At 40.7% G+C, this 11,557-nt stretch overlaps 1 protein-coding gene across 4 annotated transcripts; it reads right to left on the reverse strand.

Moving 5' to 3' along the window:
• Window positions 1-345: 345 nt before the first annotated feature.
• Window positions 346-11,254, reverse strand: Ccna1 (cyclin A1). 4 transcript variants are annotated; one of them, XM_074043534.1, is made up of 9 exons: window positions 11,010-11,254; window positions 9,672-9,863; window positions 7,592-7,838; window positions 7,292-7,416; window positions 6,336-6,559; window positions 5,044-5,248; window positions 3,940-4,053; window positions 2,893-3,026; window positions 348-2,593 (listed from the first exon to the last, which is right to left on the reverse strand). In XM_074043534.1, exons 2-9 carry the CDS (start codon window positions 9,834-9,836, stop codon window positions 2,518-2,520), a joined length of 1,290 nt encoding a protein of 429 aa, XP_073899635.1. In that variant the 5' UTR covers window positions 9,837-9,863; window positions 11,010-11,254; the 3' UTR covers window positions 348-2,517. The 4 variants fall into 4 exon arrangements, with proteins under 4 accessions (XP_073899636.1, XP_073899635.1, XP_073899634.1 ...); XM_074043533.1 differs by lacking the exon at window positions 11,010-11,254 and adding an exon at window positions 10,639-10,928; XM_074043532.1 differs by lacking the exon at window positions 11,010-11,254 and adding an exon at window positions 10,220-10,358.
• Between the last annotated feature and the right edge of the window lie 303 nt (window positions 11,255-11,557).

Here is an 11,557-nt window from a genome sequence, read left to right on the forward strand (position 1 = left end):
GAGAAAAGGTTAGATCAAGAAGAATTAATTTAGAAAGTAACACACATGCACAGGAAATTAATGTGAGTCAACTCCCTGTATAGCTATCCTTATCTCAACTAGCAAAAACCCTTGTTCCTTCCTATTATTGCTTATACTCTCCCTTCAACAAAATTAGAGATAAGGGCAAAATAGTTTCTGCCGGGTATTGAGGGGGTGGGGGGGAGAGGGAGGGGGCGGGGTGGGTGGTAAGGGAGGGAGTGGGGGTAGGGGGGAGAAATGACCCAAGCCTTGTATGCACATATGAATAATAAATAAATAAATAAATAAATAAGAATTCTCCCACAGGGTGACCACTATTTGCTAAGAACGTCTAACACATACTGGGTAAACTATTTTCCGTTTAGTCATGTAAGATTCACTAATGGCTTCTATGTCTTTGTGGAAATCATTTATAACCGTGTACAATTGTTTTCTAGCAATGCTGTTTCTTAGACAAACGCACTGAGAGAGAATATAACAGGGGTTACATTTCAAGGAAATTTTTTTCAGATTTTGCTATTTCACAAGTAAGAATACTGCTTTAAATTGTTGCTGCATCATAACGTAACTGGCTTTTCTTGAAAATAAGTGAAAAATGAAATGGCAGAGTACCTTACAATTGACAATGGCTTGAAGTCAATAAAATATTTAATAGCTAAAAATAAAAGCTTGTAGGTACTTTAATAAGGTCTTTGCAATCTGAGCATGGTGGTATACATTTGTCATCCTACCTATTCAAGAAGGATGGTGAGTTTGAGGCTAGCCCAGCAAAGTTAGCAATACACTATCTTAAAAACAAAAGGAGTGGGGCATAGCTTAGGTGGCAGAGCACTTGCCTAACAAGAATGAGGTGCTGGGTTCAGTCCCCAATACTACAAAAAAAATCTTCACAAATTACGTAAAATATGGCTATATTTTATATTAATAATTTCATTAGTGCTTGAAGCAAATATAAAATTTGGAGCAAATTTTATCTACTCTTCATTTTTCCAAAAACATACCTGAGCCTAATCTTTTCCATTAAAGAGAAATCTTTTCCACAAAGAGAATCTGTAAAACATGTATTTCCTATTCTTTTTGCCTCCACAGAGCCATCTGGATGGAGCACTGGAGCTGGCCCAGAGACAGAAGCACACACAGCCCAGAAGACTCATGTGCCACCCGACCTGCTGGCCCAGGGTATCAGCAACAGCACAAATCCAAAGCTCATATTCAATATACAGTAAGTACTACCTATACTCAAAGACAAATTGAATCTTTTTTCTTCCAATCTTTAAAAGAAAATAAAAACAATTTTGTTTTGCTTTCAATTTTTTCTATCTTGTATCCTACGTAAGTGCTGTTGAAAAGTGCCATGTAGAAATGTGTAATTAAGTGAATTATAGAATCATGAACAATATGGTTAATCCTGATTGTCAGTTTCATTAGATTAAGAGGTGCCTAGGAGATTAGACACACTTCTGGGTGTATCTGTGGGTACATATCCAGAGAGGATTAACTAAAGGGGAAAGACCACCCTGAATATAGGCAGCACCATTCCATAGACCGGAGGCCTAGATGGAATAAAAGGAAGAAAAGGAGGGAGCCAGATATGCAGGCATTCTCTCTGCTTCTTGGTTGCCATGGTTTGAGCTGCTCTACTCTGCCACACCCTCCCTACCAAGATAGACTGAAAACATGAGCTAAAATAATTCTTTCTTCTCTTAAGTTGTTTTTCTCATGCATTTGGTCACAGTGACCTATAGCTGACTAACACATTAAGTTATAGCAAAGCTTAGGATGGATAGCTCCTCCCAAGGAACATACTAAAGGAGTTGGGTACATTATTCTCAAGTCTCATTCTATGGTAAAGTTTGCTTTTTCTACCTCCCAAAGCATCTTCTAAGATTTTAATACATTCTTGATGAGTACCTAAATCCAAGCTGACTATAGACACGATGGCATCCCTTTATAAATGAGCACGACATCTCTGAATTAGAATGAAATGCCTCAGCCCACTGTCTTACTAAGTTTGTTGAGGGAAGATGGAATACACAGTGCTTGCTCTTGTCTCATTACCAGTCTGCCTAAGCAAGCCTTCCTTCCTTTGCCAATCTGTAGGGTGCTTTGTAGAACAGAATGAGACAGAATGGAAAAGCCATTTACCTAACATGAAAATCCCTGGATGATTCAAAACACTTAATCCAAATAGCATGCCATATTTATAAAACAAACAGGAGAATGCTTCAAATAGTGATGACACAATTCTCTCAACTAAAATTCAAGGCGAGTATGCCAGTCATACTGACTAGTAAATAAGCCTAACACGGGGTGTCATAAGACAAGTTGTTTATTCTTTAAAACTGCTAGAATATATTATAAGCTACTAAAGTCTAAAGTCTAAGAGAATCTAACACAGCTACATTTTGAAAAGTCATCTATATTAACCCAGTTAGTTGACCCAGCCTGCATAAACCAATGAAAATCAAGAACAAGTCTGCAGATTGGTGCTTCAGCTCAGAAGTGCTTCGGTTCCGACACTGATTGCAGAGGAAGAATTGCAGGTGGTTCCATGAGGGACACGTGCAGGTACCTGAAATGAGATCCACAGCAAGGTCAGCCCAAGCCAAGGACGTTAGTCTTATAAAATCTCAAGAAGGCTACAGAAAACCCTCTAATAGTTTTAACACATTGGAAAGAAGCTGGCTGTGTGTAAGCACTAGAAGCTGACAAATTATAAATCTAGGCTTTTCCAAATTTGTTTTCTTGATTAAACCTGAAATCTTACTTTTCCAACCTAGCATCAGATATATAATTTAGTCTATTTCTGATACTACAATAATCAGTTAACCTTCAAATAGACAGCCAAGATAAGAAAACACCCTGACTTACTTTGAAGCCTTATACTTCTCCCTAATTGCTTGCTGAGGTCGTCGGGGTATAGCAAGGTACGCTTTATGTAGCTCACTCAGGCAAGGCACAATTTCACTTAGTGAATAGCCTGTAAATGCAGCAAGGGTTTCTGGCTGATCAAGACAAAAGAAAAAAAATTGCTTCACACAACCTTATATGATATTAGAAGTTTAAAGATAAATGATTGTGAAGTAAAGGGAATTAATTCTTTAGTAACTATCCTTATTCATCTCTGAAGTATCTATAACTACCTCCCTCAGAGACTTTAGATATGAAATATTAACAAGAACTGCCAGTGTTCCAAATTTCTAAGTCTCCTCATATTGTATATTTGTAATTCTCAATTTGGGGACAGATCACTTTCTTTGTTCCTTTATGAGTGAGATCTTTATTGGTTCTTAAAATTCATATAAAATATAAAAAGATTATTAACCAAAATACAGAATAAGAAATAAGTATTCTAGAAAATAAAGGTAGATTCCCCACTTATTTTAACACCACAGTGAGTTTTCAGAAGAAAACTAGGATCCTGTTTTTGATCTTGCCACCTTTTCAGGCAAGAAACAATACTAACTGCACTGCCCTGTTCTCTTGAAGGCCTAGCCTAGTCTTCTGGCTATCCTTATTGGGCTCAAGTTGACTTCTGATGTTTTTGTTTTTGTTTTTTATAGAGGGGAAGGTCCACAACTTTTGCTTAAAGTAATTAATGACTACATCTTAGGGGCCCTCCATGTGTAGCAGTAGGTACTGGGGTTCCCAGATCTGATTATGTGGAATGAGCCTGCCATGATATCTCCTTGACTTTCTGCCATCTTTGCTCCCCACAGAATAACACCATTAAATCAAAGCCATGACAGATAATCTGTAAGACTCAGCAGCAAGCTGTGGTCTGCTGTCAAGACAACCAGTTCCTTATGAAACTAACTTGCCCCATAAGAGGAAAGCCCATTCTAACCCTTGAAAGTTACTGAACAGATTTTGCACTGGTTGTGAATTTAGTCTAGAAAGAAGAGGAAAGAACCTTACCCAAAAGTGCTTGTTCACAATATAGTTTGCCAGGCAATAAGCTGCTGCAGCTATCAATGAAGGAAGATATTTCAAGAATGGGTCAGCTTCAAGTAGACTCAGTTCTGCTACATACTAAGTACAAGACAGAAAAATCTCATTGGAGTTAAAATTTTGACCAAGGTGAAATTTGATTAAAGTCGTAAAGTAAAACTAGAAATGTTAAAGTGATAAACTACCTTATCTCTGTTCAACTAATATCTGGTAGAGCATAGACATAATCAAAATTATTCACGAGGTTAATAATTTGCATGACTGTCCTTAGCCAAAATAACACTTGTGTTGTAATAAAATAGTAGGCCAATAGTATTTGGCCTACCCAAATATTATATGTGATAGATTACTTTTTTTTATTTCCACTAGTACTGCAAGATTATGCTGGTCACATAAAATAGTGTTGCTCTGGCACCTAGAATGGGAACAGAGCCTTCAGTCAAAAGGCAAACATATGACCATATTAAAGCTATTAATTTATCAGGCAAATGAATACTGTTCCTAGGCTAGAAAAATACCAATGGTCACATACCATATTAGAAGAAATATATTGGGAAATTTATGTAGACATCCTTATTACTCCATATATATATATATATATATATATATATATATATATACACATACATATATATTTTTCTAGATTATAGTGATTGGAGAGCAAGTTGACCAAACCAATACTTAAATGCCTTCAACTAAACTTCCATAATGCCAAATGACCAAATAACTTAAGAGGTTAGAATGAGATTAAAACCAAATTGAACTACATTTAATTTATTCTCAAATTAAGAAATATTGCTTGCATGTGATCTGTATCCAACAATGGAACAGTTTCCAAGCTTAAATTTCTTTAATAGTTGTGTGATTAGACAATCTGTAGCTGTTAAATGTAGTCACAACAGTAATCTCTTAGAGCCAGATATGGTGTTCTTAAAATTAGCTTTATTTTCTTGCTAAAAAGGTTTCCTAGGCCTAAGATGAAACCTGGAAAGGAACAACTGAAGGATGATTGGGAAAGGCTGCTCTTTACCCTCCTTGGCACTGGAAGTTCCTGGAAGTCATTAGGCATACCTTGGCCAGGTTCTCTGTTCTGACACACACTCCCTGCCGCCTTAAGTACTGAAGGAGAAACTGGTTGGTGGTTGGTACTGTCAGATCAAAAGCTAGGACTTTCAGGAGCAGGTGTTCCATTCTTAATAGTTGTCGTTTTGTGTATGTATCATCAGTTATATAGACAAATTCATCCACTTCGGGTGGATATATCTCTTCATATTTTCTGGGAAAGATACAGAATTTTTAGGAGTAAAGTTTTGGAACCCATGGATCTACTTCCCATGTCTTTCATTAGGGCCCTGCAGACCACTTTACACCTCTCTTTCAACTTAAATCTCACGGAATGGCACAGGTATATGAAGACATTAGGATCTTGTTTCCAGAGCAAGAACCTGAGTACCTAAGGAGATGTTGTACCACTGGGAGTAGTAATGGAAACCATTTCCAAATGAGAATTTTAGCTTTTGCCTCTGAAACACTGAAAGATTCTGAATGACAGACACCACATGTGAATTCCTATTAATTGCATAGACTTCAAATCATTCTGTGGAAAAGAATATAATGAACACAATGGTAGAAAAATTCCACAGGCCTTTTATTTTTAAAAAGATCATGTTTCAACTATCTCTATGAAATTAGCAAATGATGCTGAAGAGCTAAGAGAAAGGTGATGATATAAATTCTCTATTATCATTTCATTCCTTCTGCTTTTGTTTTGATTCTCTTTATGGGAATATTGGTAAGTTCTTACACATTAATAACTATAATAGTTGAGGCTAGAAGAATAGAAAAGAAATTACCATTCAGCAACAGGTCACCTAAAGCCAGCTGAGCCACAACTAGCTCTCTTTTCCCACATAATTAGGTATTGTTATGAATCTCTGATAGGAATAAGAAACAGCTAAAATCCTTTATTCACTGTAACCAAATAAACTATTATTATGGGTTATTTGCTAGATCATGAAGACAGATTTTATACAATCAAACTCTCCTTAAATAGGACTTCCACTTGTATTAGAGAACAGTCAAATGACTACAGGGCAAAATTAAATCCTGAATTTGAGCAGAAGCTCATGATATAGTCATGACACGGAATTTGTTGCCATAAAATTTGAACATCTGAATTGAAGAATGACCATATAGGTAAGAGTCAGTTTCTCAGTAAATCCTGCAAAGATTATGATCTTTTATCAAAAGAGATATGAATAGTTTTAATTATTAAGCACTACACTTCTTCAATAAATGGAGAAAAAAGTTGAGTGTTTTGACAGGAGTTAGTTTCACATGATTCAACCTGAAAGAACACTTACGAAGCCAGAAGAATAGCTGCTGTTCCAACAAGCTGCAATTTCCCTCTCAGAACAGACATGCAGGAAAGAAACCTGTCCAGGAAGTTGACAGCCAGGTATAGAGTCTCTGCTCGAAGTTTATATTCCTCTCCAACCTCCACCAGCCAGTCCACCAGAATCGTACGCATGCCCTCGGTGATGTCTGGCTGTTTCCTCATGTAGTGTGCTTTGGGTCTGTATCTTACCTGTTTGGGAAAAGGAGTTTGGATCTTTAAATATTTTCAACAGCAGAAAGATAACTCCCCAATATTTCTGCTTCTTTAAAAAAAAAAATCTCATATGTGAAGATGAGGAAAATAGTGAAGGTTAGGAAAATACTGATTCAGAGACAAATAAATCTTTATCATGATAAGGAGGAAAGTATGAAATTCTGGTTCTGTCATGTAATGACGTAACAATTTCAGGGAGAAAGAAAATGGCAATTTGTGCTTAAGTCATACAGAAATCATCCATGTAATTATTACTCACCATCACAACTACAGGTCAAGTTCTCTTATCTAAAATGCTTGGGACCAGAAGCATTTCAGATCTTATTTCAATTCAGAGATGTCTGCATATATATAATGAGTTATCTTGGGGATGTGACCCAAGCTTAAATACTAAATCCATCTATATTTCATGTAAGTCTTGTGCATATTATATAATTTTATATAATACTCTTAATATTTTTGTGCATGAAACAAAATTTCATAATATGGAATTTTCCGTTGTGTGTCATCTTATCAATTCTTAAAACATTCCAAATTTTGGAGCAGTTCAGATTTAGGATTGTGAGATTAAGGATGCTCAACTTGTATTATTTTCCATAGATTTCTTATGTTTAGATGCATAATAATGCCATTATGGCCAAAAACTTGTAACTTAATATTAAGAGCTTAGGGTCCTGGGGATTAAAGTAGAAGTTGGGGAAAACTCACTTCAGCTTCTCTAAGGTATTGATGAATTTCTTCAGCATATTCAGTCACATTTATCACATCTGTGCCAAACTCTGATGCTTCTTCAGGCTGGGAATGGGCAGATGAATCTACCAGCATAGGGGAAACTGTAGAGGTTCAACATCGTCAGATAAGCTACTTAATATAGCCACTCATTACAGTCACTCACCCTCCATAGGTCACTGTGAAAATAGTCATCACTTTATACTTTTCTCTTCCTGGTTCCTTGCTACTGAAACACGGCAGATGGCTATGAATACAGGGCACCATCAGTCATATTACCTGTGTTGAAATCTAGCAGGAAGTGAAGGTTTGACTTGAGTGTACTGGTATCTACTTCATACACATCATCAAATGCCATCCCCTCTCTCCCTGGGCAGCTTTCTCTGTCCCCCTGCTCAGGATCATCCATATAGATATCAAATCCATGCTTGGCTGGCTCGAGGACCCCACAATCAGAGAGCACTTTCTTTCCAACCGGAGGGAAAACATTTTCTGATCCAGCAAAACACCTGATTGCTGCGATCTCCTAAAAAAAAATTTACATCTCTTACTAGAGGACACCCACAAAAGTCATCTAGTAATGTGAACCCACGTAACTCAAATCAACAGCTTGGGAAGGTAAGATTTAATTCTAAATAGAGATGTCTATGTTGGCCATCTAATTCTAGAGAATAAATCTTCAAAAGTATGGCTTTTATCTTTGTCTATTTGTTGTTTTCTTTACATTTGGAGGAACTCATGATTACAGAAAGAAGAAAAGCTTTATCAAACCTCCAAAATGAAATAAGTACCACATGTGGGAGGAAATTTGCAAGTTGACCTTTAGACTTATAGCATTGCAAGATTTTCCAAGTATTCAGCCTATCTCTTGACACACAGGTACTGAGTTCCTATAGACACCCTCCTTAAATAGTTAACTTTTAGTTGCAGACCACAATAAAGTTCACATTCTGTAGTCAGTTATTCAGAAACATGATGATTTGGCTAACTTATACTAAGAGCCCTTACAAACTGTACAATCTTTCTGTGCAACACAATGCAATTACTCTTGGAGGAAAGTCTACAAATCACTTCTTTTTCCTTATTCTGATAACATGAACAATGGGAACTCTTGTGGCACCACCACAGTGAACAAGCATAGTGCAGCGAACACTGTTGCATCTTGAGATAAGTTGTGTGGGATGGTGTGAAAGTTAGCTGAACCAGGGCAGGTGGGCAAGCTTTATGCACTGTAGTACCATTCTGCAAATGCTAGCCATACCTACTGTATTAACATTTTACTTATAATTAGTTTTAGTGCTTAATATTGAGGCCAATTCCAAGTTAGTATGTAGTACCATAGTTTTCCTTTCCATTTAGCAAGTTAAATATATGTCTTATGTCTAATATGAAATATGAAATAATAGACATAAGATAATAATATGTCTTATGTCTTTATGGTAGTATTAGGAAAAAAAGAGCAACTGTAAAGCACACAATCGGTAGTACATAAGATCAGGAACTTAAAAAGGCTCCAGGAGGCCTTGCCATGGGCTATTCAAGGATTAGCTTTCATGGAGACAGAGGAGCCATGGAAAGATTTTGTGCAGAGGAGTGATGTGATCTGATTATGTTTTAAAAGGGTCATTTTGGGGCAGGTACAAGAATAGAGAGAAAAATCACAGTAAGATAATCAGTTATTAAACTTGCAAATTCCACATCAGACACACTGGGGGTTTGAACCAGGGTAGTAAAAGAAAAGGACCCAAAGGGAAGAGAATCTAGACATTTTTAAAAGTAGACCCAGTAACATTTTCTTAATAGATTAGGAGTAGAAGATGAACTGTCGAAGATGACAAAGGTTTTAGGGCTCATAACAGGAAGAATAGACTTCTTGTTTACTATTTACATGCTAGTGGGCCAGCATGTAAACCCTCAAGAAACACTACCGTAAATGTGATGGTAGCTGCAACGAGCTCTTAGTTGAAAGATTTTGAAGATGGAAAAAATTACATATTTATAAGTGTATGGATATGACCAATAGGGAAGAAAAAAATTGAGAGAAAAAATTGGAGAGATATCCTAAAGAGACAAGTGCATGTGAGGTATACTGCACACTTTGGGGATTCACCTTGCATAAGAGTCAGGACACGTTAAGTCATAAAACAGGATGGAAATTGCAGGGTATATAGCACAGGGGAGCAGGGGACTTCTCTGGTTGCTTCTATATTTAGAAAAATATGATGCAAAGTCATCAGCTGACAGTAAGGATGGAAATAGGTATCTAAGAAGGTAGTGGAAGTATGGAGAAGGGAAGTGTAGAGGTAGTAAGGTCCCCCTCACACCCTCCCATGACAGGAGAGCCATTCTGAGTAATTACCTGCCCACAGGTTCTCCTGTACTGCCCATTCTCAGTTAGTACCCCTAGCACTGTTCTTTGTGAGGGATCCTGGCCGAGCTGGGCTCTGGTGAGCATTTGACAAGCATCGAGACCTCGGGTCACTGGAGGCAGGACGACTGCACTCTTAGAACTGCTGCGACGCATTGCTTAGGACTCCACAAGCAGCTGATGCTATCAGGAAAAGAAAAACAAACCAGTTACTAAACCCTCCCTTCCCAGAGCTCCAAGGATGCAAGAGATCTCTAAGTGGGGGAGCACCAAGTTCCTGAACCAGCAGTTATTAAGACTGAAAGGGCCATGAGCCATGGCACAAGAGATCAACGCTGCTCTGAACCAAAACAAAGTTTAAATCTCTCCGGGCTTTCAGCCAAGACCTGGTTGAGGGCTGGAAAGAAAGACAGATCCTGTCAAACCTCCAAATCGGGATTCTAAGCCCTGTATGAATTGGGAGTTTAAACTTAAGACCCCTAGCTTTTCCGTCCATGAAGCTCATCTCCCCTAACCCCAAGCCAAAAAATGCAGGATACCTGACTGTGGGAAACCGTGTCCCCTTCCTAAGACAAGAGTCAGGGGGCTGCCCCGTGACCCTCCTCTCACCAGACAGAAGGCCCCAAAACCTGCTTGGACCCCTAAATCTGCTTGGAATCCACAGTGGGGCCCCGCTTCTCTAAGTCTGGAATGAGTAGCAAGTGCACCCAGAGACCGGGCGGCCAGAGGGGGCGGGGCGGGGCGGGACTGGGAGGGGACAGAGGTGTTAATAGATTCCAGCGGGGGCGCCGGCTCCCGACCCTGGTGGCTGCTGCGCTCAGCACTAATTACTTTCAACCCACCCGCGTCTGTTGAATCGGCCAATCAGCGACGCCCCCGGGCCTCGCTGGGGGAGGCTTCCATGCCAACCGCAGCGGGCTTGCGCTCCCGGGACCGCATCGCCATGGCGACCCCTCACCTGACAAGCTCCAGACCGACGCCGCGACCCCGGGGGGTTAAGGCCCTGCAGGGCCAACAAGCCGCCACCCCCGGTCCTTCCTGCGCGGCCCTGCCCGGGCGTGCCGGGGCTGGAGGTCCCCGCGGCCCACGCGCCCCTTCTGGCCGGCGCCCCTGCCCTGGCAGGGAGGATGGCGGCCCACCCGCCACCGCCCGGCCCTGGAAGGGACTGTTCCCCTGAACTCGTTCTCCCAACAGCCGCTAACTCCTCCCGCTAACGTCTTTTGCGCGGCCCGCTCCTGAGAACCCTGGCTCGGGAGAGCGACGCGGGCCAAGGCGCCCTGCCCACGCCGGCCCGAGGGCGCGGCTCGCTCCCTTCCCCGGCTCACACACCTACGCTTCCTCCGGGGCCGCGTCCGAGGGGGCGGCGGGACCCCGGCTTTGACTCCGGGGCCTCGTGATCCTTGGTAGTGGGCCTTCCGACATTTGGGGTCTTTGCGCATCACGCCCTAACCGCTGGAGGGCCTTTCTCCCAACGCAGGTGGCCAGTAGAGGCGGGAGAGGAGATTTGGGGCGTTAGGGTCGCACGTGGTGCTTGAGGTCCCCAGGAGAGGTCTTCCCCCAGGGGTTCCTGATGCCACTGTTTGAAGCCAATCCGGGGACACCAAGATTGTAGCCCAGGAAGAGGAAGGAACGCGGATGGCAGAGATGGGCCTTGGGACGTTGAGGGGGACAGTGGCGAGGTTCCGAACTGAGGTTACTGCTTAGGTGGCCTGGCCACGTGGAGAGAGAAAGTCCCTGGATAGGGTGAAGGGTGTTCACAGCCAGGGAAGGAGAGGGAAAGAGGCCTTAAATGCCTGGCGCTCCTTAATCCCGGCAGTGATTAATTGCTAATGAATCACTTAAAGGGTGATTCATTAGCAATTGGCAAGCCAGCTATA

Source organism: Castor canadensis, chromosome 10, assembly GCF_047511655.1.
Source record: "Castor canadensis chromosome 10, mCasCan1.hap1v2, whole genome shotgun sequence".
NCBI classification, from domain to species: domain Eukaryota; kingdom Metazoa; phylum Chordata; class Mammalia; order Rodentia; family Castoridae; genus Castor; species Castor canadensis.

Coding starts and splice junctions, on each gene's coding strand:
- Ccna1 (XM_074043534.1), bottom strand. CDS start 9,836: ATGCGTCGCAGCAGTTCTAAGAGTGCAGTCGTCCTGCCTCCAGTGACC. Junction 7,417..7,591: donor CCTGCTAGATTTCAACACAG/GTAATATGACTG, acceptor GAACCTCTACAG/TTTCCCCTATGCTGGTAGAT. Junction 2,594..2,892: donor GAGAAGTATAAGGCTTCAAA/GTAAGTCAGGGT, acceptor ATCTCATTTCAG/GTACCTGCACGTGTCCCTCA.